Source organism: Lepisosteus platostomus, chromosome 8 (genome assembly GCF_059453375.1).
Source record: "Lepisosteus platostomus isolate fLepPlt1 chromosome 8, fLepPlt1.hap1, whole genome shotgun sequence".
Taxonomy (NCBI): domain Eukaryota; kingdom Metazoa; phylum Chordata; class Actinopteri; order Semionotiformes; family Lepisosteidae; genus Lepisosteus; species Lepisosteus platostomus.
In genome coordinates this window covers 1,093,778-1,119,973 of record NC_142618.1, presented here as the reverse complement: position 1 = coordinate 1,119,973, position 26,196 = coordinate 1,093,778, and the positions used below count along the sequence as shown (strand labels likewise).

The 26,196-nt window shown below is 39.2% G+C and overlaps 1 protein-coding gene across 1 annotated transcript; it reads left to right on the top strand.

The window, feature by feature from the left end:
- Window positions 1-304: 304 nt before the first annotated feature.
- On the top strand, window positions 305-11,079 carry aqp4 (aquaporin 4). Its single transcript, XM_088642005.1, has 5 exons — window positions 305-438; window positions 3,826-4,240; window positions 4,969-5,133; window positions 7,473-7,553; window positions 8,870-11,079. Exons 1-5 carry the CDS (start codon window positions 314-316, stop codon window positions 9,134-9,136), a joined length of 1,053 nt encoding a protein of 350 aa, XP_088498131.1. The 5' UTR covers window positions 305-313; the 3' UTR covers window positions 9,137-11,079.
- The last annotated feature ends 15,117 nt before the right edge of the window (window positions 11,080-26,196 follow it).

Sequence of the window (26,196 nt, the reverse complement as noted above, 5' to 3'; positions counted from 1 at the left end):
GCTTTATTTAAAACATTAACCTGTGCTATGCAGGAAGACGTAATTTCGATCATTTCACAGCGCAGATGTTTCCTCTAATTAAGACGTGGTCACTGACTTTACCTCCTAAACAAAAATAATATCGATACAAAACGTGGCCTTAAGTGTACAGTATGTAATCGACACGCGTTAATCTCTAGTACAGCGGGTTTTAAATCTCCTTTACGCATTTCTAAGATAGCATACTCAAAAGGGAGGGACTTACAAGTTTTGCAGACTCCTACAGGTTTAGCTGTTTGTTTGTATCCTTGGGGGGAGATGCAGGTCCCTTCGCATGCATAATAAAACTTCCCTTGTGCTCACAGAAGACGCAATGTGTGGTTCATCTTCAAACCACAGAGCCACCTCCTGCACAGCATTTAAAACACTGTCTAAACTTCAACCATCGACAGCCTGCCTGTAAGTAGAGGATTAAAAATAATTTTATAATGTCCATTATAATTTTCCCTCTGCTTTGTTATTTGTGTACGAATGGGTTAATCGCGTCTAGTATAATTTTTGATCTAGATTAGTGATAATGTCGTTGATAAATTAATGGTCTATCGTTATTTACTTTAACATGCGATTATTTTGGCAACTGACAGTTAAATTATTCCACCATCACGGATAAAGGATATGAAAGGAGCTTATGCGCAAGTAATTTTGGAAAAAAGCAAAGCACGTTGTTGTTCATGGTAAGTTCAGCGATATACATTATATTGAAGTTAGACTATGTCAAAAACTGTTTTTACTCAAAAAGTATTGAACTCTTTTGTTTTAAGTAGTTTCGTACAAATGATTGGTACTGTACATAAAACGAATTGAAGTAAAAACACCTGTGCTACCTCATGCTGTTGAGCTCTGGTGAAGAGTGGTTTGATTGATCGATTGGATATTCATAGTTAAATAGAGGAGGGTTATGTTGAATTCCGTGGAAGAAAAGACTACAAACTAATGAAATGAGCAATATCCAGTGGTAATAAAGAAGTTAATTCCACATTTAACCCAGGAAGTCAATCAAGCAAAAGTTCTCATTTACAGCAACAATGTGATGAGCACCTACTGTATTTATAAAGCAGAACATTGTGAGAGAAGAGCTTTCTTCAGGCATGTAACTGTAACAATAATTACCAGTAGTCTTCAGTAGTTAAAAGTTATACATGAGATCTGAACCCACAGCCTGGGGCAGACACCAGAACACTAACCACTGCTCCCTTAAGACTAATCAAAATCTCTTGTCCATTTATTTTCTGGGCTGTTTTAGACTTGTCAGCCTTCTACAAGGATATGAGTTTCTTATAGAGTTTACCTCTCCTTTCAGCAAAGTGACATACTGTACAGTATAACAACATATAGATGCAAATATTTAAAATTATGTAGCACTGAAAATAGAGCAGAAACCACTGCAAAAGCATGCCATGTTTTTGCTTCCAGCTGCTTATTGCAGTTGCTGTGCAATACATTCACTTTATTGAATACATCTCATATAACTTGTGTTTTTATTGCACTTGGGCATACATATCTGTTCATTTACATGTAGCTACCATTATGTACAGTGTAAATATTGTACCACTTTCACTTTTTTACACATTCTGTTTAGTTTTTTCTGATATCATTTAATAGAAACATATTTCAAAAGCTTAAGAGACTGTCCTTCTTCAGTCTCTCATTGCAGTTGATTCACTCCCAGTCCTTTGTAGTGGTTGCTGGCTCCAGTGTGATTTGGAATGGTGCGTGTGATGTTCCAAGTCACTGACATAGCTCTGATTTACAGAATAAAAAGAGCATTAAACCTGAGCATAAAAGGCGCCCCAGTTCCACTTCAGCCGCTGATATTGTGGAGGCAGGAGGCTGAGACTGGATGTAATGGTGCGAGTTACTGAATTATCACAGCAATGTTCTTCAGGGGTTATTAGTCGATGATCATATTTTGCAGAGGTTAAAATGGAAAGCTGATTCAGCAAGCAAGTTACTTGAGGTTAAATCCATACCAAAGAGTAAAAAGAAAGAAGAAAGACTGCAACATTTCAGTTGTGCAGCCTTCTTCAGATACAGTAGGTATCACACTTTCCAAAGTGTGTATCATAGACTTCAAGGGTCCAAGTGGTTGTGTATCACAGTCTATATGTTATAAGGGTTATTATCAAAGTATCACTAGTTGTATGCCTCACTTTATCAGGTAAAATATTGTAGTCTCTACATGTTACCTAGGGAAAACTTTCTCATTAACTTTAACTTTTTAAATTGAATAGAACTTTTGATTTAAAATTAAATTTGTATTAAAATTCTACTATGTACAGTTCCTATTGTATACATGCATATATTCCTCCATGTACGTTACCATACAGTTACCTCCTAATCAGTTCATATCCTTGATAAATTTTACAAAAAAGACAATCAGGCATATGTTGTGTTTTTTTATATTTTGTCAAGAACCTTCTATCATGACTATCACTGACTATCCGTCAACATACTGACACATTTCTAAAAACATTATATTAAAATGAACTCCATCCAACTTTGATATCCCCAAAAAGGAGCTGCTTTAACCTTTGTTAAGTTCAGGTCTTTCCCAGAGGGGGTTTTGACTTTTTCAGCTCCTCCAGGCTGAGTGCCTGCTCAAGTGCAAATGGCTGCTTGTGACCTTCAGTTTCACTCACGTCGTAAATCATCAGCTGGGGACTGTGATGGCTAATAAAATATTACTGTTCTTATGTTGCCTTACCCATTTTTTACCAAAATGTCCTGTGACTGTTCAGCTCTAACAAAGACATCAATACCAGAGGATGGAAATAGTCCTAAAGCAGAAAAAACTCCCATGTTTCAAAGATGGGAAGATGCGTTAAATATCCTGCTGGAGAGAATACCTAATAAGCTCACCCAATGAGACTAAGCTTCACCCAGCCACAGCTCATGGTCTTCTTGCATCCTCTTCCTGACAGGGCAACAACCATCCCATTTGCCTTTACCATTTTGATGGATACATAAGTTGAAAGTAGGATGTTCATACTATGGACTTTTACAGTATAGTCATCACCAGAGTGGAGGTCAATAACCTATTGTCTTGAGTTCTTCAGCCAATTTCTGACTTTCCACATGAAGGCATCTGTGTGCAGCTTCCTTTAACTCTGGGTGACAATCAGCATGATTTTCAGAAGTTTCTAGAAAACTCCAGAGAGTTTTTACAGCATTCTTTTAACATAACAACAGCCTATAATTTAAGGATATGAATATAGTTGGAGGCAAGTGAGTATACACACAGTATGCTACTTTACATGTATAACAAAAACATGGAACATGTGTCTCCAACATGTGTTCTCATCCATTTTCCTCCTGTTGCCATGTTACAGGATATCTTCTGAAATAATATTTACTCCTCATTTTAATGCCTTAACTAACTCAGTTATTTGTTTTTCTAATATTATAAACTACTCTGAGTTACCATTGACATTGAGCTGATAGCTTCCCCATACCTGGCTCCTCCTGCCCCTGAGAGTCACAAGACAGAAAACAGCTTGTGCACTTGCAGCTTCACCTCTAGAGTACATCTATGTACAATAGTATTAACGACATTATTTCAACTCATTTTTCATTGTTGTTATATACTAATGTGTAACAGAGTTTAGAAAATAACCGTGACTAATGCATTATGCTTTTGCTCAATAAGAATGAAGGTACTTTAAAAAGATTTTCAAAATGTCATCTTTGTCAATGTACGTAAGTGTTTAAAATATCACAAAGCTCTGTGTGATTACACAAATGATCTACTCTGTACACAATTTCCTGTATGGTGATATTTTCCTTTAGGAGGTGCTCACCATTGTGTGGCCGTGAACGCATCATGGCGGCATTCAAAGGAATTTGGACCCAGTCGTTCTGGAGAGCTGTTTCTGGGGAGTTCTTGGCGACACTGATTTTTGTCCTCCTCTGTCTTGGGTCCACGATAAACTGGAGCGCAAAAGAGAAGCAAATACCGGCAGATCTGGTGCTCATCTCCCTGTGTTTCGGACTCAGCATTGCAACCATGGTGCAATGCTTCGGACACATCAGCGGTGCGCACATTAATCCCGCTGTGACTGCTGCCATGGTCTGCACCAAGAAGCTCAGCCTAGCCAAGGCTGTCTTTTATGTGATAGCCCAGTGCCTTGGAGCCATTGTCGGGGCTGGAATCCTCTACCTTGTTACCCCTAGTGATGTTAGAGGCACCCTGGGTGTAACTGCGGTAAGTTTAAACAATTTCACGGATGAGAGATCTTTATTTTCTTCAGCAGTGGGCTCTACGTGTGGGCCAGTGAAAGTGGGAAACAGTGGCAGGTTAGGAACACCAGGAAGCTCCCAAATGAGAGAAGGCCATTCATTAGAAAGCCAGTCGGTCACTGATCTGAGGATGTCATGCAGTTTCCTGAAAGAAGACAAGTCCATCAGCTTCACAAACACACACGGCTGGGAAGCATGTTCCAGATCCCCAGAAGAATAAAAGTGGTTAGCTTCCAACTAAGTTTGCGTTTATTTCAGTGAGTAAAAAAGGCAGATGTGGGCTTGTCTGAGAATGATGAAGTCCTGCACAACAAGAGGGGACCAAGGCTGTTTCAGAGAAGGAAATCTGCCTTATCTGGTAGTGAGAGTGGGAGCAGGGAAACGTTGGAGTAAAAACATACAGTATTATCTCTTCCCCTTTTGGTATTTCAGTTGGCAATAGACCCATTGTTTCAATAAATCTTTTGTCTTATCATTTGTCTATGACAAAGTCAGAACAAACTTAAAAGACTTAAGATATGTGTTTAAATGCTCTTGTCTTTCATATGACACAAGGGGACAAAATAAACCAGTAAAAAGATTTTTTCTTTTGATTCAGCTGAAAAAAGCTATAAACTTAACAGTTTACACTTAACTTATGTTCAGACTGGAAAGGGTTGTATCCTGTTTTCACTAGCTCTGTGTTTTTAACAGGTCAGTCCCAAGATCTCTGTTGGCCACGCACTGGTGGTTGAGCTGTTCATTACCTTTGAGCTGGTTTTCACTGTCTTTGCCACTTGCGATTCCAAACGCAGGGACCTCAAGGGCTCGGCAGCTTTGGCAATAGGCTTCGCCGTCACAATCGGACACCTTTTTGCTGTAAGTTTCAGGAAATTGATTTCAAGAATAGAATCTTTTTGTTTTGTTCTGTTACACTTTCCACTTTGTACTTCCATTCCACTTATTCCGCCCTTGCATCTCTTTTATTCTTGGCCCTACAGAAAGGCAGCAAACGAAGGGAGCAGATCAATGTGGCGCATATACAAATGGAATCATGGGGACCACATTCCCATGATCAGCAACAGTGGTCTTGGAACAACGTCTTGCAGAGTTGCTCCATGCCCTTCTGTGCTGCAGACCAAAAGTGATATACACCATGCTCAGAATGATGTAGCTCCCTCTGGTGTGTACTGTTGTTATGCCTGGGAACACATTCCCAATGGTGCCATTTGCATATGCACCTAAACTCACTGCCCCATGTTGCACAGTTGTCATGATACAGTTGCTAGATTGCCAAATGTGCTCACCTAGTAGTTTTCTAAGCAGGCCTGTAGGTTATTAGTCTTGTTTTTACATGCCAAGCATCTGTTCAAGATATAGTGAGCAGAAGCACTGCAAAGCTGTTGCTTTTGGCCAGATCCTGTGACAAAACTAACAAGGAGGGAGAATATGTAAACCTAAAACTACATGTGGTGGAAATATCTCTTATAAATTTGTTAAACATTAATTCAAGCCAGATGTAAAATTTAAAGTGAATTAAATGTCGTATTATATATGGAGTGAATAGCTGTTTGTGAAACTCCAGAGAAATCTATAGAGGGGTAGTAAAGAAACATAAATTTGTTAAGGTACACAAAGTAGAACAAGTGTCATTGTCAAAGAGTATAATTTAAGGATCATTACTTATCTCAATAAATAAATTTTTCAGTGGTGTACAAAGATTTTGTCTTTGTTGACTGAAATATGAGACTACTGAAGAGTCATTATTAAATAAGTAGTACTATATGTATAGTGTCTAGAAAGGTTTGCGACCTCCCAATATGAATATGGGAATTAGAGTTTCTTACTTTGACGCCTTTGTACAATTGAAACCAGACTTTTCTTAAACAAGAGTTTATATTTACCCCTTCAGTGTTTTTAAGATAGAATGGTGTATGAACTAGAAAAAGCTGAATAGTTAAGAAGCAGTGTCAACAAGGCAACAAGGGCAGTAAATAGTTTCTGAAAATATTTGTCAAAAAGTGTTGGCTTGTGTTTTTTTTACCATACAGTTTAATGGAAACGTATATTTCAACAATTACAATAGATTTCAGTGGACCTCAGAAAAACAGGGGTTGATGCCCATCAGTCTGGAAAGGATTACAAAACAATTTCTAAACATTTGGGACTCCTTCCACCCAGTGTCAGACAGTTGGAAAATATTCAAGACCACAGTGACTCTGCCCAGGACCAGTTATCCTGCCAAGATCAAGTCACAAAGAACCCCAGAGTAACACCTAAGGATCTGCAGGACACTATGTCTGTTGCTAATATCAGCGTTCACACCTAAACCATCTGGAAAACACTGAATAGGAATGATTTTAGTGGGAGAATCGTGGCAGGAAGAAACCATTGCACTCTGAAAAGAACATTGTAGCCTGCCTTAAGTTTGCCAAAGAGCAACTGGATGTTCCACAGGACTGCTGGAAGAATATTCTTTGCAAGTTTCATTTTTGGACACAAAGAGAAATATTTTATACGGTGAAAACCAAACCAAAATCTTTATCTTTTAGGGATGCAAGGAGTCACAGAGCAGCCCAGTGAAGATTTGAGATTAGTTTATTCTGTGCGGAAAACAGCCATTTACAGGGAGCACTAGGAGAAGACACACACAAGGTGCATTTCCCAGAGTCCAGCTATGGTCACCCTAATTTATTACCATACTGTAAATGATGGTGTATGAGTGACCATTCCACTAATGGCCCAGTGGCGATTCCTGATATTGTTCCTGCCTTTCATCTATTCCTAGGATGTTATGTACAACCACAGGCTGTTTGAAAATTCACTCCAGCCAGGTCAGGAGTAATGACCCCAGTCAAGAGTCACATTTCCACAATCTTAACCCCATTGAAATGCTATTGCAAAACCTGAAGTGAGCTGTTCATGCAAGGAACCCTCAAACTTTACAGACTCTAAATAGTTCTGCGAAGAATAATTGTCCAAAATTCACAAAAGCTGATACGAGAGATTAATGAACAGTTACAGTAAACATATACTGTAGCTGAAGTAAATTCTGCCCAAGGAGGTGCACCTAGTTACTGGCTCTAGGAATTCACATACTCTCTTCAGATAATGCTATTTGATGTTGGATCATTTTGTTCATTATTATTCTTCATTCATTGTTATGTAATAAACGAGCATTGATTAATCAATTTGGTTCTAATGGATATTGTTTTCAGATAAATTATACAGGAGCAAGTATGAACCCCGCCCGCTCGTTTGGGCCTGCTGTTATTACAGGACTGTGGGAAGACCACTGGGTAAGACTTTCCTAAATATATTATTGCGAATCATATGGCCACAGTGTGATCTTGTCTCTGTGTGTAAAGTACAATATAATTCAGTTTGAAATGTCATGATAAAGCCGATACTAAAATACCAACCAGGTTCCAATATACAGGCACAGCAAAAGGCAGGGAAGCAGACACCACCACGCACACACTCACACCAGGGCCAGCTTTCCCAGAAGCCAGTTAACCCACCAGCACGTCTCTGGACTGTGGGAGGAAACCAGAGCACCTGGTCAAAAACCCACATAAACAAGGGGAGAACATACAAACCACGTGCAGTCAGCACCCCTGGTTCAGAACCCAGCACTGTGAGAAACAATGCTGACCACTGACCACTGCGCCAGCTAGTCAGGCTGTAGTATAGCTCTAATCTGAGTGTGACTGTGGTGTTCCAATAAGCAAAAATGTCAAAGAGCTCTTTTTATGTGACAGATGTTTCATTTTGTCAACTGTAATACTCATGTCTGTAGAAGACACTGTAGTATGGTGGTGTCCATTCCTGGTCCTGAGGGGCTGCAGTCCAGCAGGTATTGTGTGTTTAAGTCAAGGTTGTGTGGAACTGAGCAGTGAAGAGCTGAACTGCAGCTCCTGGACTGGGACTGGAACCCCTGCAGTAGACAATATTTTCTCAGTAAACTAGAAAGCAGTAACTTGTGAAGCTCTTTGAAAATGTGATGCTGAAGAAACCCTCATCCTTGCAGATAAGAAAAAAGAAAAGCTGTTATTATTTCCCTGTTGATCCCTTCCAACACACAGTGGTTTTATCTCTTGAAACTATTTTATCTCAAATACTCCACATCATTCCATACTGTATATTGAAATAGCCAAACTCTTTGATTGAGACTTCTCAGAAAAAGTTAAGTGTTTGAAGATGGCTTAACAGTTTTCATCATATACTGTAACGTTTAAACTCAATTAACAATTTCACAATCCACACTGTATCAGTTCAGTAAGATCCTTAAGTGTTACAATATATTGCTTCTGATAATCATCAATGACATATTACAGAACTGGTTGCAGCAAAACTATATAATGGTGTAGAATGATTGCAGCATGCGTAGCACAGGCCTACAAAAATAATGGATAACAACTGGGTTTATTTGAAACTTGAAGTTTAATTTAACGTAAGGTTATTTTTAAGCACCTTCCTAGCTAATGAGTTGCTTCAATAAAAAGATATTACTATAAGATGGTGAAGGTATGGTTTTTAAATAGTGGATTGTATCTCCGTAGTACCAGTTTGGCTGTATTTTCAGCAGGAGAATAACATGCTTTCTCTGCTGTAGGTGTACTGGGTCGGCCCAGTCTTGGGTGGCATCATTGCAGGTGCTCTGTACGAGTACCTGTACTGCCCAGACCCGGATATGAAGAAACGCTTGAAAGAGGCCTTCTCTAAGGGCTCTTACTCCTCTGGGAAATACAAGGAGGTAGAAGACTGCAGGAGCCAGGGGGAAATAGAAGACCTGGCGATTAAACCAGGTACCGTCCATGTCATCGATGTGGACAGGGATGAGAAGAAAGACCCCACCAGTGAGGTGCTGTCCTCTGTATGACTAGCAAGGAGCCCTGGAAAAGGAGACAAATCTCTAAAACTCTGTCAGTACTTTGTTTCCACCCTCAAAGAAACAGATCTCTTGTGAAAAGAAAAAAAAACCTTCCCTGCTATGAAAGGTAACACTGGCAAACTGTGGATGCATTGTATTATCATTCTTAAGAGCCAACCACTGTGGCAGTTCATTTGCAATTAAGGGTATTTGAATCACCTCCGGGAGGGTGGCAAATTGCTTTGGTCAATGTTCATTTCACTTCAGTCTCATTTCCAATATGATCTCTTAATACGACAATAAAACATTACTTATTTTAAGTTTGTTACGTTTCCATGTGCGAGATACCTGACTTTAACATTAATCTAAGACAATCGTAGCATATAGCCTTGTAGTGGATCTGTAGCTTTGCTTCAGATTTCAGAAACTCAGGGTTTTCTCCTTTCTTAGTGCTTATCTTGGCATAGTTGTTCTGTGTTGTAATGAGATGTTATATGCTGTACAGTCTATCACTAAATATTTCTTGGCTACCTAGTGGCACAATATTAAGCATTTTGCCGAATCTCCAGATGTAAAGTGCTAGGCAGGTACCTGTCAGCTGTAACACTGTTCAAAATGCAGCTCTTGAGATTAGCACTATTCCATGTTTAGTAACCCACTGAAATTGCTAAATGTAATGCAAACTTTTATCAGATGAATGGCATGAGAAAAAACATGCATAAATTATAATGAAGTTAGTGCTGCCTGTCAACATTAATTTAATCTAAGACCTTTTATAGTGCATAAGCACTTGCACTTTTCAAGCTGCTTTTTACAGAAAGTTTGTGATATTTTGTATTTTTTGTGTATTTTTGCATATCTGTATACTTTACATTTCAGTTCATAAAACACATGCAGACTCCTTTAATGTCATTTCACAAATGTTTTGCTTAACCTTTGGTTAAATGGATTAATTTCCTAATCTTTTAACTGAATAATTCCTAGTACACAGGACTGAAATGGGTTCCAGTGGTATTTCTTCATGCGTGCCCAAATACTCCTGTTGTAGTTTCAGAACAGCATCAGAATTTTTTTCATTTATTCAGCCAAGTCAACTAATACTAAAGCAATTGTCCCTCAATTTCTACAACCTATGTCTACAATCTTTGTCTTAAAAAATCAAATATTGCTTTATTAAACAGTAAAATAGTTTAATATTTATCATTTTAAATAACCATAAGATTACAAGATAGAAAGTTAAATATGTATTATTTAAAGAGAAGATTAATTCTATTACAAAAGAGAACAACCCAGTCAAAGTCTAGATGAGACGATTATTCACAGGTTTTGTCATCTGGCTCTTTTTACTATCAGTAGATCAGCAGACGGTGATGTCACAGTTAATCACTTCAGTTAATCACTAATTTTAGAGAAAAACAATCTTAGACGAATTTTGAAACTCACCTATTTGACCCTCAACCCATAGGGAGACTTAAAAAAAAACTGATTTTTTGCATATTTTCTACGGCTCAAAGTGGGGCTTTTAAGATAGTGGAACCTATTAAAACCTGTTAAAGTGTGTATTTTCATTTTGGTATCATTCTTGGTATCTGTGGATTTTTATAAAAAAGTGATGTAAAACAAACAAAAATACTTTCAAAATCTGTAGAACAATGATTGTCCATGTGGTCCCAGTGAGGCAGCCTTATTAATCCCTGCAGGAAATAGTATATTTTTCATACAGACCACACAGCTCTTTCAAGTTAATACAATTTGTGGAAAAAATAATGAAATCGTTATTTTCTTTATTCTTTTAGGAATTAAAAGAAGTAATATACACTGTATATTGTTCTGTCATGTCTGTGTACATATGTATTGTCATCATTTTATGTCTGTTTTATATCCATTTTATCCTGTCATTGGAACTCCTTGTATGGCAGTTGTGACACTAATAAACAGTGATAGAACTCGTGTGTTGTTGTACGTTTGCAATGGTTGCAGCTCATGGAAGCAGACAGCGGTCTGAGGTTCGAGTACAGAACCCATGTGCAGGTCGAGACGAGCAGCCTACTGTAGCAAGCTGTGGGAAACAGGCAAACAGAGTCAGAGTCAGGGTCCAAGGACAGAGCAGCCAGGCAGCAGAAGGATTTAGCGACAACATAAACACAGTCCAGGGAAGCACCCCAAGGACGTAGTGGGGCTCACAGCCATGGAATAACAGTACAAAGCACCCAGGGCAAATCCAGGAGATCCAGAGTTTTTAAACAGAGGTTCAGGGAGAGGTCAGACTTTAGCTTCTCCCGTATACACACTCTTAAAGTCTTGCTTTCTGAGTGACCTTTTGCACATTTTTCTCGCACTCAGCATTCGCTCTTCCCAGAGACGGACCTCACCTCCCAATTCTCCATCTCTGAATTTTATCCTTTATCATCCCTGCGCCTCCCACAGGCTCAGGGCTAGGCTCCCAGCCCACCATCTCTCAGATTTTCCTAGCACAGCCAGATGATACCTCATTTCAGCTTGTTATCTGTAACTTTGGTCTTGCTATGACACACATACAGTGTAAACACCCAGACCTGTTCAGCCAAAGCTGGCCAGTTGCTGTTTTTTTCTGTTGAAGGCATTTAAGAGCATTTGAGCAAATTGCAGGGGTAGAGAACTCTGGTCCTGGAGTTTATTTCTCATTTTCATTCCATCTCAGCTTAATAACTTCATTGAACCGACTACTGCAGGTGGATAAAAAGTCACAACAGCTTTGTTTTCCAAGGTTTAATCAGGTGCTAACAGAAATCCCTCTAGACCTTGCAGGAACTCTGCACATTCCTGTAAGAAACATATAAGATAATGCTATTATCTTAATCATTCAAGCGTCCCGTCATGTCTTGAAAGAAGACAGTGTGCCTTCTTTAACATCATGGATGGTATGAAACATTTTGCCATTTGCACAAAAGCCATGCTGTAAAAAAGTGCCTGCTTGCATTCTTTCATTCATGTTTCACTGTTGTTTCAGAAAAGGTTCACTGAGTTGACTTGAATAGGAGAGAAGGCTGTGTGGATTTGCATTGTCCTGCTGTAAAATGAACACTTCAGTACAATCTGTTAGATAAAGGACCTTTGTTTATGTATCACCGATCAGTTAGGTTACTCTCATCCTGCACTGAAGGCGTTGTATTAAAAAACACCTCCACTGCCCTGCCAACCTACTGTTGTACCCTTGAGCAAGGAACTTATATCATATTTCTCCAGTGAAATACCCTGTTGTATAAATGGGTATCCTTCAGGTTATCATTATAAATGAGTATTTCTTCTCAAATTAAATATCTAGAAAAAAAGGCAGTCTGAACAATTCAACAGCCAGCGTAAGGCTAGCCACACTGTCACCACACATTGTCTTCTGTGAAGACTGTCATATTTACTGGTGAATACAGAAATCCACCACTCTCTTTGGCACAATCTCAGATTAAACAGATGATGTGTCAGTGTCGTCTGTCAGCTGTCAACACCTCTGAATGGCCTCAAAGCATGCATTTCATTTTCACGCACATGGTAAGGTACAAGTGTTCTGCTGATGCACGGGCTGGTTCACCCTGCAACCATTCTGAAGACGGGTGGGTGTGACAGTCCTGGGCTAGTGTGACCCTGCTGTCCAGGACATGTCACATCCCTCACTGCTGATAACAGCCAGGTGATCTGTATCATTTAAGTAGGGCACAGTTTTTACTCTTGTGTTAATCAAAACCATCTTTTTGAATGGATCCATAGAGAATTTTAATCAATTTATTTTGGAAAATTTAATTCAATGTAAATACCCAATACTGAGCACCAGGCATTTGATGAAATGTCATGATGTGAGCCGAGTATTCTGTTAGATACATACTGTTGTAACAGACAAATAAGTTCTGGATCCCAAGATTAAATTTAAACAGATTAGTTTTATTGCACGCACACAATAAAACCGAAGTATTGTTTGAAATACCGGTACAAAACTTCCAGTTTATATAGCCCTTTTCAGGCGCTTCTGACATAGCTCGTTACCATGGTAAACGAGTATACTTTATTTAAAGTTGTATTGTACATTATAAATATATTGCACAAATCCCTAGCATATATTGCACAAAAAACAGTTGTAAAAAGGAAAAAAACAGATGTAAGTAGAGTTTTATATTTAGTCCAAAAACAGGTCAATGTTGCCCCAGCCCAGACACACAGTGGTAGAGTCTTATAGCAGAAGGCAAGAATGACATTCTGTAGCACTCCCTGTCGCACAGGGACTGGGACTGTTGTCCCAAGACACAACACTACTCGATCATCAACATCACTGTATGATCACTAAATAAAATGTAACTATCTTTATACAGTAAATGTAAAAAATGGGTTACTGATATAAAATCTAGAATGTTGCATTTTAATTTTACATCAGTATACTATCTCAGGAGCAAATGACATGTATTTAGTTTAGGATGTTGGTAGATATACAGTATGTAGCATTTCATTGCAACCTCAACAAGTTTTTAAAAACTGTTGTATCAGATTTAAACACTGCAGAAAGACCTTTAAAGTTTGTGGCTTGAGATGAATTCTGGGAGATTCTAAAATGTTCTCAGAGGCCCTAAGCTTCTCAGACCATCACAATTCAGAATGTGTGCATGTTTTTCTCTGCATTCATTATCCATCATATCTCTGTTTTCTGTTGTGTTCTTTTGTTTTTTGGCATTTGTCAATTTGCACAGTATATTAAATTTCAAGTTTCACATTTATTATCATGAGTAACTGAGTACAATGAAATTACTTGATATCCGCTTGGTGTATATACTTGTTTTTCACTATTCATGGAGAGTTTAGGACCATAACTCCAACAAATAAGGAGCACTGGGTGTATACAAATGAGATATGCACAACATACCCTAAACATTTCAGAAACTGAACTTTTTACTCCCCACCTTTTGCTGTTTTCAAAGTGATATTCTATGTCAAATACTTTGGAATGTGTGGTGAAAAAAAACAGGATCACATTGTTACTGTCACGATTGTAGTCCCTCCTCCTTAAGGGCGCTCCGGCTCTTTCACTTTGGATTTAATTCTGTGCACCTGACCCCTATTCCCAGTCCACCTTAAAAGCCAGGAGCTGATGTTCATCCGGGCTTTGCATCTGATTTCTATGTTGTGCGAGTCCGGGACCTGGAAGCGCCTGGTCCTGTTAAGGTTTTAATTTCTGTTCCTGTTCCCTGTCCGCCGGTTCCGCCCCGGTTTATGATTTTAATTCCTTGTTGGATGGATCACCTGGCTATGGATTTATTCTTGTTTCTGGATTGCCTCTCTGGATTACTTTTGGATCGTTGCCTCGGCCACACCTCCCCCGTGCACCATCGCACTTTGGACACGCCCCCCTGTTTTCATCCCCGTATTCCTGCATGATCTTTTTCCTAGTGTTTCCTCATGATTCTGGATTGTGTCGTCCGCATAGGGTCCGGAAAGAACTGTTCGTTACAGTTACGGAAACAAAGAGGTAAAGAAACTTCCTGACTCCACAATCTGCCCCCTCATTTCTCTTGACTTAACAGTGAATGTTAAGAGTAACACTGAATATTAGCATGAACTCCATACATGCAAATACATTTATATTATAAATACATCAGGTGTTATGAAAGACTCTTACAGAATACATTTTACTTAATTTGGGGGCTTATGCTTCTATTCTAAAGCTTTCTAAAAGTACTGTAACTGCTGTAGTTTTTCTCAGGAAAAACTGACAAATCAAGTATCTTGAGCTGTTAGGACACAGTTTGAAGGATGTAAAAATCACTTCAGTAACGTGTTGCTAAGCAGGTTGTGGCCAAGTATGTAAAGACCAAAATCTTCAAGTACAAGCAATATTTTCAGCTGTACAGGAAGCCAGTGAAGAGAGGCCTGCAGAGAGTCAATGTGCTGCTTTGTTTCTGCTTTTGTGCACTAGTCGGGAGGAGATTTACAGTGTATTAATGAAATCTTCCAAACACATTTTCTTTTGTTCTTGAGAGCTATACATGCTGATTTCTAATCCCATGCAGTGAAGTGCTTTTTACAAATTTGTGTATAACAGACTTCAGTGCTGACATGGAACACAGAGAATAGTTCACAGAAACTTTATAATATTTATAATTTATTTTCTATATCCTATCTTTACAAAAACATGGGAAATACGTGGTTAGGTGCATGAATAATTCATTTAATAAATATGATTTTAATACTAAAACTAGTTTCTTGTTCTACTCGGATGAAGTGAAAAGCTAATCGAACCGGAAGGGACATTTTTCTATAGCGGTGTTAGAGCAGCAGGATTTTGGCTAGCACTGTAAATTATATGTCAAAAGTATTTGTTAAACCAGAAAACCGTTATTGTTGGTACCTGCATGAAAATGTAACATAAAATAAAATCTGGATGGTTCAAGTGTTGACTTCTTATCAATGTTTACAATACTGTTGGAATTGATGAAGGGATTGTCTTTTGGGAAGTGATAGTGTAGACTTAAATTCAGACATTTCAGCAGTTTTTTTTTGTTACTTTCAGAAATCAAAAGTGTATTCCTTTTAAGAATTAGAACTGTTTTTTGGTTTGAATTATCGAATAGTGAGTTGTCCAAACTGTCTCGCCTTAGCAGTCTGTTTTTTAATGTGAGTTATATACAGGACAATGGCACCACCCACTGGAAATTATTAAATGAAAATGGAAAGCTAAAACCCTTGAATTGTAGAATTTACACATCAATAAGGTTTTACATTACTTCAGAAAAATGTTAACAGATGAGGACAATTCAGTCCATCTAGCTTGTTTAGTTTCTAGTACCTCATTGATTCAAGGAACTCATCCTTCCTTTTCTCGAAAGAAGCTTTATGAAAGAACCATCAACATTATGGATAATTACTGTAGCTTGCTCCAGAATCCAATAACAAAAAAGGCAGAAGTGTCTCCTTCTTGGCAGTTTTCAATACATATCTCTGCAGGCTCCACATGTTTCTCCAATTGTGTTTACTTCATCAATGTCTTTGAGGATTTTAAATGCTTATATTGACCCTTGAAGTCAGGAAATTCCTTTATTCTGGAGTATATATCATGTCGCTTATCTGGACTGACTCCGAAGCAGCGATGTGTTTGAAATATGCTGGCCAAAACACAATATCCCAAACGTGGCCTTACTAGTGCATATAGATCAAAGGGTCTATAACAAGGGGGGGTCCCTCCATAACCTTTTATATGAGTGGGAGTCTTTAAAGAAGATCTTCATCGCTGTGCATGTCTGGAATGTGTGTTCAAGTACACCCTTTATGACCTGAGGTCTTTATATTCTCCTTAATTCACACTGCATCTGAAGCCTCCAGGTCCCAATTACATCACAAGGACCAAAACTACCATACTGTATGTTGCTGTATGTTTGCTTTGTCATAGAGCTACAATTCTGACCTGCTGAGGACTTGACTCTAGTCAAGCATGCTGGGCATCAATGAGCTAAAATGGACATCAATGAGCTAAAAAGACTCAATGCTAACAAGAGGTCAATGAGACCTGAAAGAGTATACAATATAAATTGTATAAAATTATATAAAATCAAAGTACAAAACAGAAATAGATTGCTAGCAAGGTGCTGCTTCCTCACAGCTCTAGGGCCCTGTATTGAATTCTGACCTCTCGTTCCGTGTGCCTGGGAGGAGCATTCGTGCTCTCTAGTGGGTTTTCACAAGGTGCTTCCAGTTTTTACCCCCTTATTCCGATGTGCTATCTACTGTAGGTTTGATTTGCCCCTTTCTGCATGGACCCAGAATGGACTGACTTCCTGTCCACTAGCCCTGCTTTGCGCCCTATGTTGTCAGGACGGTTTATTTCTACATTCAGGGTCTCTTTTTATAAAAGCTATTTCTAAAGTTCAGCATACTCAAATTTGCAAGTAACATCAAAAAAGGGGAAAAAACACATACAATCCTTAATATGGTTGACATAATATGGTCAGAGTCAGAGAACCAATCAGGTTTCTTTGTCACTTTGTTGCACAATAATACAAATTGCTCTGTTTCCAGAAAGGATCTTAAACTACACATCAATCTGCACTATTCCAGTCAAATCTCAGTGTTATTTTCTCAGTGGGCATTTACAGGGACTCTTGTCACAGGGTCTACTTGATAGCTACCAGAGAAATACACTGTATACTGTTAATGCAGTGAATATTATATAAATTAAATTAAGTTCAGGAGTTGGGTTAGATCCTCATGAATGTGATGGAGGGGAGAAATATGTGCAAAGCATTTCACCTGACTGGACTAGCTCAGGGAATTCCAGCAGAGCCACGAGGGTAAGCTATTATGAGGATCGAGCCAGGAAGCTGCTCCAAGGGTGGAGGTGAGGAGGCAGGAGGGGTGCAAGAGAGAAAGGTGAAAGGAAGTCCCAGGTCGAGACTTCAATAAATACTGTAGGTAAGCAGAAGTGCGGCTGGCTTTGCGAAATTGGGATTGAACCTTTCTCCCACACTTCTGTTATTGAACACCATAAGGAAATCACAGCCAAAGGTCATAAATATTGCTATTCTAATAATTTTCCCCATTGTGCCAGATTTTAAGATCAAACTCTTTAATTATAGGGAAAGAAATATTATCATGTATTTTTTTTTCTCTTAAGGGCCTGGAAATTTATAAAAATCTAAAGTTTAATGTCTAGTACTTTGATAAAGGATCTAACTGCTGGTTTTAAATGGCTGATTGTCTGCGTATAATAGATTGTACAACCTGCATATTTATATAAAATTTTAATGATCAGTTCAGGAGAATGCAATGTCTAGGGGAAAAAATGATGATAAAGGCTTTTCACAAATAAGTGCTTAACACTAATCATAGACTAAATGTCTATTTGAATACGTTTAGTGTTGCTTGCAGCTAACAATGTTTTAGAGATTGGAACATGCATGAATTCATTAATCATACAGAAAAGGCTTTTAAAATGAATAATTGTCTCAGAGCACATTTTACTTTAAGGAAAAGATTACAGATGGGCTTTATGTTATGTTCCTTTTAAAATACACCTAATCACTCTAAAATGAGAAAAACAATCAAAATATGTTAGCTTTAGTCTAAAGAGCTGCAACTGGAAACAGCTTTGCTTTGTGAATGTAAGTAGCTCTTTGAATCTTTCAGTAATAGAAATGTGTGTTGATGGTTTCATGCAGTGTGCAGGAGGGGTAGTAACAACCTTGAAAACTGTGATTATGCTCGAATCAGACATAGCAGCAACACAGACGTTTGCACAATAGTCATTATATTGTTATAGAACTTCTTACAGTACTGGGGAAAAAGCCAAAATAAGAGACAAACTGGTCTAATGCTGCTGATTTTTTTTTAACAAGAAACACAAAACTAGAAAATTAGAGAGACATATTTTTGTGCTTTATTCCAGAGAAAGAGTGCTTTATTTCCAGGTCAAAATTTAAAAGACAGTACCAGTATTTGTTCAGGCAAAGTTAGTGGTGAGATGGCTCTTTTCAAACACTTACAAGATGACACAGGTTCCTTGATACTGTTTGTGCATTCTGACATTTTAACTTGGAGGAATCTATAATGCCTGTCCGTGTACTTTCCTCAATTTGTTTTCCATTCGTTAAGGATTTACAAACACAGGTTCGGAGTATTTTTTTGACTAACAGATGTCAGAAGTGTTGGTCAGTACTCTAGTGGCTCATTCGGGGACTACTAGTAGCTGTGTAATCCCCATCTATTGCAGTTTGCAAAAACACATTGCTATTGATAAAACACCTTATACAAATGTTTAATCTGTTTATCATTCATACTGACCTTGTTAGTTGTATTTTTCAAGGATAATGCCCAAACTAAACTTTTTAGTTTAAACTTTATTTTTGTCTCTGTGCAATAATTGTGGCATTGTCGCCTAACTTTGGATAGTAATCAAATAGTTCATCTTTAATGAAGAAGTCTTGGAAAAGTATAAATTACTCATTTTAATGTGTGTGAACATCACAATGCAGTGGACACAGATACAGTAAAATATAATTCTGTACAAGTGAGTAGATTATTCAGAACCACTGGTGTTCTTACACTGGTCAATGGAAAAAATGTCTCTCATTCCTTGCTTAGTGAAGTAATAAAAAGACATAATGACACATGCAACCTAGCACATTAAACAAAGTTCATACTCTGAAGCAAACGGCAGTTCTCAGGGAGAAAAAGAGAAAAGATTTAAGCATCCAAATTCAGCAGTGTTTAGAATGCAAACATCTATAATTATTGTATTTTACCTAAAGACACTTGTACTTTTTTTTCATAATTCCTAAAGTTTTTTTTTTCTAAAAGCATACACCTTTAACTAAGCAAGAAGTGCAACATTTATTCTTAACCTTGTGTATGTCTATTGTTCTCTTCATTCGTTCAAACTCTATTAACTATAGTTCAGTCTTAGGGTATATGAAATCAATCCACATTAGAAGAATGAATGCTCAGCTCTTTTGTAACTGTAGTTAGGAATTAGGAAACTATTACCTTTCTTTGGTATTTTTGAAAATCTATTCACCAAGTCCAATCCTAGAGGGCAGAAGTTCAGCAGGTTTTATAGTTCTCATTAATCATCAGCAGCACCGGACCTCAGTAAGACGTTTATATTTGCTCAATTATGGATTGATTGGACCATTTTAACCCTCCTCAAAAGGACTGTCTGTAAGCGTTTTTAACCTATAAAACCTGTAGGACTGTTGTTGTGGGGGATGTAGCTTGGGCAGCCCTACCATTCAAGCAAGAATGAAGAGGTGAAATGTGAGTTTGCGGAATGAAAGCATGTACAGTACAATACACTGTACATACAATAGCTAAATGTAATTGTATGAGATGTTATGTCAAGCAGCACAGTATTAATATTTTTCCTTTTTGAAATACGTCTTGGTTAACATTTATTTTAATTTATATATCTAAATGTTTTAGTGCTGTAGCTCCATATTTTTACTTATGTTGCAAAATGGTGAAAACCAGGCCAAGTGGTTTAGTCAGTAAGTGAAATAATTATTCACAACCCCCAACTTGCAAGGGATTTCTAGCAATATTGTTGAGCGGTTGGTATAATTGGAATTAATTCTTTATTCTCTGGCACACTTGGTTAAACAACAAGACATACAACACATAAGTTACTTTATGTACAGTATTTAGAAACAAGGCGTTTTAGAGGCCTAACATTCTTGTTACCCAGAAAACCCCAGACTGCTACTAGGCATTAAACTCTTAATGCCTACAGAGGCCACATAAGAGATGAGCTGCCTTCTAACTAAATGCAATGCAGCCTACAGTTAAGTCTCTCTCTCTCTGCACCCTGGATGCAACAAAATAAATGGGAGCCTATATCCCTATCCATAAAAATGCATCCTAAGAAGGAAAAAGGTTTCAAACTGAGATTTATTTTACCCAAGAAACCAAGTTCCCTAAAAACACAGAATAGCAAGCTCTCTCTAGCAAGATTCAAATACTTATCTCCCGTCCGGTTTGGTTTGAATGATCATAAAGTAGGGGCTCTCGTCTGGCACAAGCTTCAAGTCCCAACTCCTCTGGATTATTGTCTCTCCTCTCTCTCCTCTGCTTCTTATTTCTTCTCCTTCCTCTTTTTTCTCTGTGCTCTTAATGTGATCTTATTCATTCAGGTTTTGAATAATAATAATAATAATAATTGCTTACACTTATATAGCGCTTATTTGGACATTCCTCTCAAAGCGCTTTACAGGTAATGGGGACTCCCCTCCACCACCACCAATATGCAGCATCCACCTGTTTGTATCCCCCAGACCTCAGCAAACATCCTCTCAGCTTTGAAGGTAGAAGTGCTAACAAACCCAAGTGTCACAAACTTTATCTGAAATCCAAGAGACACTTCTTAGTAACCTTAAGCTGTAAAAATATTATTGACACAGGTGTCTTTGTGGCTTATTGCCTGTCAAATGCTAAAAGATATGTATATGTATCATATGTATAGAACAGATGATTGTACAGAAAATCTTTAATACAAATGGAATTACAATCCACCGTATCAGTGGTACACATTTGATATAGTGGCAAGTACAGCAGCTTGAACTATAGGAAGAAATGGTGTGGTTATGAGAGTCCATAAAAAAGTTTAGCAGGAACAGAACTTAACGTGAGCTTCATGTCTGGGAAGTTACTGATCCTACCTACAGTATGCTGGCATTTCAGTGTCAGATAAGGCTCACCTGAAGACCTGAGTGATTTTCTTTTCAAGTACATTACAGAAAGAATTGCATGGTTCCTGGTCTTTTTCCCCACAGAGACAGAACAATACAGTGTGGCTTCCTTGGTGACTTTAGCATGTGATGTACAAAAAAAGATTTAGTAAAAAATTAAATATCACATTCTACAGTACGCTGTATTGGTAAATAAGAATAATATAAAATCCAGTGCCCTTTTGAAACAAAGACAACACGATGAATGAAGGATGGTATAAAAAAAGATCAAAACAGAACTGCAAGTATACACCCTCGAGCATTACTTCATGCATGCTATTAACAACAGGAACTGAAGAGAGAAAATGGGAATCTCAGCTCAGAGTTAGAACGGCATGATTGTTCACTTGTGAGCATCACCTCTGTAGAATGTAGTGTGTGTATAATTGTGTCATTTTACAAGCGATGCTGTAAGGATAAAAAACCATTACGGCCGTAGGGAATGTGTAGATTTTTCTGCTTATTCTAAAACAAAAAAATAGCTTCAGGCTTGTGTATTATGAGAAGCCTTTTAACTGAACAAGAAAAGAGTTTCTTCTGCATTCCTGTACCAATATATTTCTAGATTGTACTATTATTTCCATTTCACTAGTTTGGTGAAATTCTAATTACGATGCAAGGAGCTGACAAATATAAAGGGATAGCAACCTTTCTGCAGTACTTTGGTGTATACTCACCTGGCTGAGAGTGAGTGGATGGCAATACTGGCCGATGCAAACTGGTGAGAGATGCTATTATGGGGTCTTTAAAAAGTCCAATGGCTGAGATGTGTATGAGTCAAGCAGGACTGTGTGACCGGTACATACGAGCCTCAGGGAGAAAGCCATTGCTGACACTCAAATGTCAAATCCTACATAGAGGCTGATCACAAAATTTGTTTTGTGTTCAGGCAAAACTGAAGCATTTTAGTCTACAGTAAATGCAAAATGTGACGTCTAGTACAAACAACAGTCTCATCAAGGAGTAAACAAAACCCCTGGTGTGGAGCATGGTTACGCGGCAGCAGTATGTGATGGGAATGCTTCTCACCAGCAGATCTAGACATCTACCATTCACCCTGATCAAGGCTACACTAGAGTGGCTCACAAATAAGAAAGTGAATCTCCTTGAGTGGCCCAGTCAATTTCCTGATTTGAATCCCATTGAGAATCTGTGGAAAACTTGAAAACTGCTCTGCGTAAGCAATTCCCAGGCAACCTGAAGAAGCCTGAGCAAATCGGCAAAAAAGAAGAATTAACTCAAATAGACCTTTGACTTCCAGAATACCTTAGATTGAAAGATACTACAGTATATAAGAGTAAAATTGATTCCACCAAATATTGAGTACTATCTGAATACTTAGGCAATCAACAAAGTTAATTTATTTTCTCTTTAGTTTTTTCCAGACATTAAGTGTAACTTATTTTATGCTTAGAAATCCTCAGTTTGAACATTCAGGTTTTGAATAATATTAATAATAATAATTGCTTACACTTATATAGCGCTTTTCTGGACACTCCACTCAAAGCGCTTTACAGGTAATGGGGACTCCCCTCCACCACCACCAATGTGCAGCATCCACCTGGATGATGCAACGGCAGCCATAGTGCGCCAGAACGCTCACCACACATCAGCTATCAGTGGGGAGGAGAGCAGAGTAATGTAGCCAATTCATAGAGGGGGATCATAGGAGGCCATGACTGGTAAGGGCCAATGGGAAATTTGTCCAGGATGCCGGGGTTACACCCCTACTATTTTCGAGAAACTCCCTGGGATTTTTAATGAACACAGAGAGTCAGGACCTCGGTTTTACGTCTCATCCGAAGGACGGCATCTGTTTACAGTATAGTTTCCCCGTCACTATACTGGGGCATTAGGACCCACACAGACCACAGGGTGAGCGCCCCCTGCTGGCCCCACCAACACCTCTTCCAGCAGCAACCTAGCAGAATAGAATATTACATTTCAGAAAAGTATATCTATCATTTTATAATTTCAGAAAATAGGGCACTATAGAAAGGGTCTGGATGCTTTGGCGAGGTAAAGATAACATATTCAAATTAAAGTATAAGGAGTGTGCTACATACCCTCAAATTATTAGATAATACTGTATATTGAAATTTTACAGGATTAAATCAGGGACGTGCTGTATGTGTAAAGGGTATTGTGAGATCACTCAGATCACTAGGGATGTCAACAGCTGAAACTGAAATGGCAGACACAGCTAACGTTTACTTCCTTACTCAGTCAGAACACATACTAGAGAGAACATCATTATTGATCCAGCATCTTCACATATTCAAGATAGAATGAGGTAAAAAGATGTGAGAGAAACATTACTGAACTGTGATCATAACATGGGTGAAGAAAGATGTGAAGACGGGGGTTTGAATTTAATCTTTTCTGTAGGGGGTTTAGACTTCCAAGTCACAAGCTGGGGTTTATGGCAGGAAAGGGGGTTAACTGATAAGGATTGCAGATGCCAGCTAGGAACCCCCCTGGGTGTAATGTTAAACTGACCATTTGCCCAGAACATCGTAAACTGGCCAAATACCATGAACCCCCCTCTTTACCATCAGACCGAGTGACGTCAGAAACGGAGAAGAAAACTGTATATAACCCAAAAGTTTGTACCAGTACGGCGAACAATACTTCGGTTTTGTTGTTTCTTGCAGGAAACAAGACTTCGGCTTTATTGTTCTTTGCATGCAATAAACTCATCTGTTTTACTTCATCTCGGGATCAAGAACCTTATTTCTTCTGTTACAACAAATTTGGCGTAGTCGGCGGATGCTCCAGAAGGCGCAGAACTTCCCATCGGCAGGAGAGACAGTCAGCGCGCACATAACTAAGAGGTAAGGACTCCTCTTTTATTTAAAAGTCCCGACTCTCTCTGACCGATTGGGAAATCTCTGCTCCCTGCGAGAATCGCCCGAGATGACGGAGTAAACGTGAGTTTCTGAATTCCTCTGGCCCGGGGAAGGCACCGGTGTATGTAATGGGTTGGTTGCTGTAAGCCCAGAATTTGGTCTGGCAGGGGTTCCGCGGTATTGTGTACAGGCGTTCGAAGCTGGTGTATGCCTTAATTGCGCGTGGAGTTTTGAACGGGTTTTGGACCCTTACCGTGAAGTTCAGGACTGGTGTGGGTCTTAATTGCACCCGGAGTTCTGAAGGTCAGAACTGGTTTGGGTCTTAATTGCACCCGGAGTTCTGAGGCTCAGAATCGGTGTGGGCCTTAATTGCGCCCGGGGTTCTAGAGCAAGTGGTGCATTAAATGCACGTAGTTCAGGACTGGTGTGGGTCTTAATTGCACCCGGAGTTCTGAAGGTCAGAACTGGTGTGGGTCTTAATTGCACTCGGAGTTCTGTGGCTCGGGATCGGTGTGGGCCTTAATTGCGCCCGGGGTTCTGGAGCTGAGTGGTGCATTAAATGCACGTATAATCCAGGATTGGTGTGGGCTTTGATTACGCCCGGGGTCCTGAGATTAGCTACGCCTTGATCGTGCACAGATTGGAGTGGCGTGGTTTCTGGCGTGGCGTGGTTTTTTTTTTGTTTTAAAGGAAGCAGGAGTGGAGGAGATATATGTATGTATGTTTTTGGTTTTTTCCTTGTTTGTGAAATACATATACACACGCGCGACACTGGCATGGGCGCACCTCATAGTGGGGAGCGGGGCATTAAGTGGCAGGATTTGGGGGACGTTGAGACCCGAGAATCGCCCTGATTGAGCTCAGTGCGTAAGTCCACCCCGGGGCAAAAGCAGCGATGCTGGCGTTCTGGGGATGGTGAATTACTGATCAAGAAAGGGGGTTTTCGAGGTCTCGTTTCTTACCTGTGAACAGTGCGGTGTAAATCCTCTCTAAAGTCTCTGAGAGGTATTTAGATCCGGAGGTAACAGACGCCCTTGGCTGAATGAGTGCAGGAATGCACAGGTTTTTCCAAGTGAAAACATCCCCCTACTGAATGAGCTGTTACCTCACACATGACAAAAGTAAATCTTAAAGAGACCGAACATGTGCGCTAACTGATGGTTTGAGAAAGTGGTGGAAGGGTCCGTTTAAATATCGGAAAAGTGTAAGTTGACGGAAAAGAAGGAGAAAAATATGGAAAAAGCTGAGTTTGTCAGAGGGAATTTGGGGCGAAGACGCCTGTAAAGAAAGCATATATGAGTATTGATTGGCAAAAGCACAAGCATGTAGCTCCCACCCTGGTGCACGGCCGGCACCAGTAGTGGCAGATACATGACGAAAAAGAAAGAAATTGGGATGTGACTTAAAAGTGTGTTTACGGGGAAAATAAAAACCCGGAAGAAAATATACTTTACTCGCTACGAAAGAGTATAGAAAAAAAAAAGCTAAAAGAGGCAGTACAGGAGAATGAGAAACTAAAGAAGGAATTAACTCCTGGTCACGCTGCACTGGTTAATGTGCTACAGCCGGTGACTAAGTTATATCCTGCTCTCCCACAGGGGAACAAACAGGCAGGAAACGAAAATAATTGGGATCAATTCCCTCAGTGGCCATATGGAGAAGGGGGGTCTGATTGGGATAACACTTGGTATGAGTGTGATAAAATGGATCAGGGTCTCCCCTGTTAGAGGGAGGGCGCCCGCAGATCTGTACTCTCACTCGAAGTGGGAAAGGACTTGATGTAGCAGGGGCTGGCGCCGTTGATGACAGTGCCACTCTAACACTGTCTCGCACCCCGTCGAGGGGGTCTGCAATCGCACCTACCTTCCCTGATTCCCCCATACGATCATATTCAAAACCGTAAGATATTGACCGGTGGGCTAAAGTACCGCACCCGAAATTAGAAATGCAGCGAACCTGGAGTGCGCTTCAGGAATTAAAAGGATTCATGTAG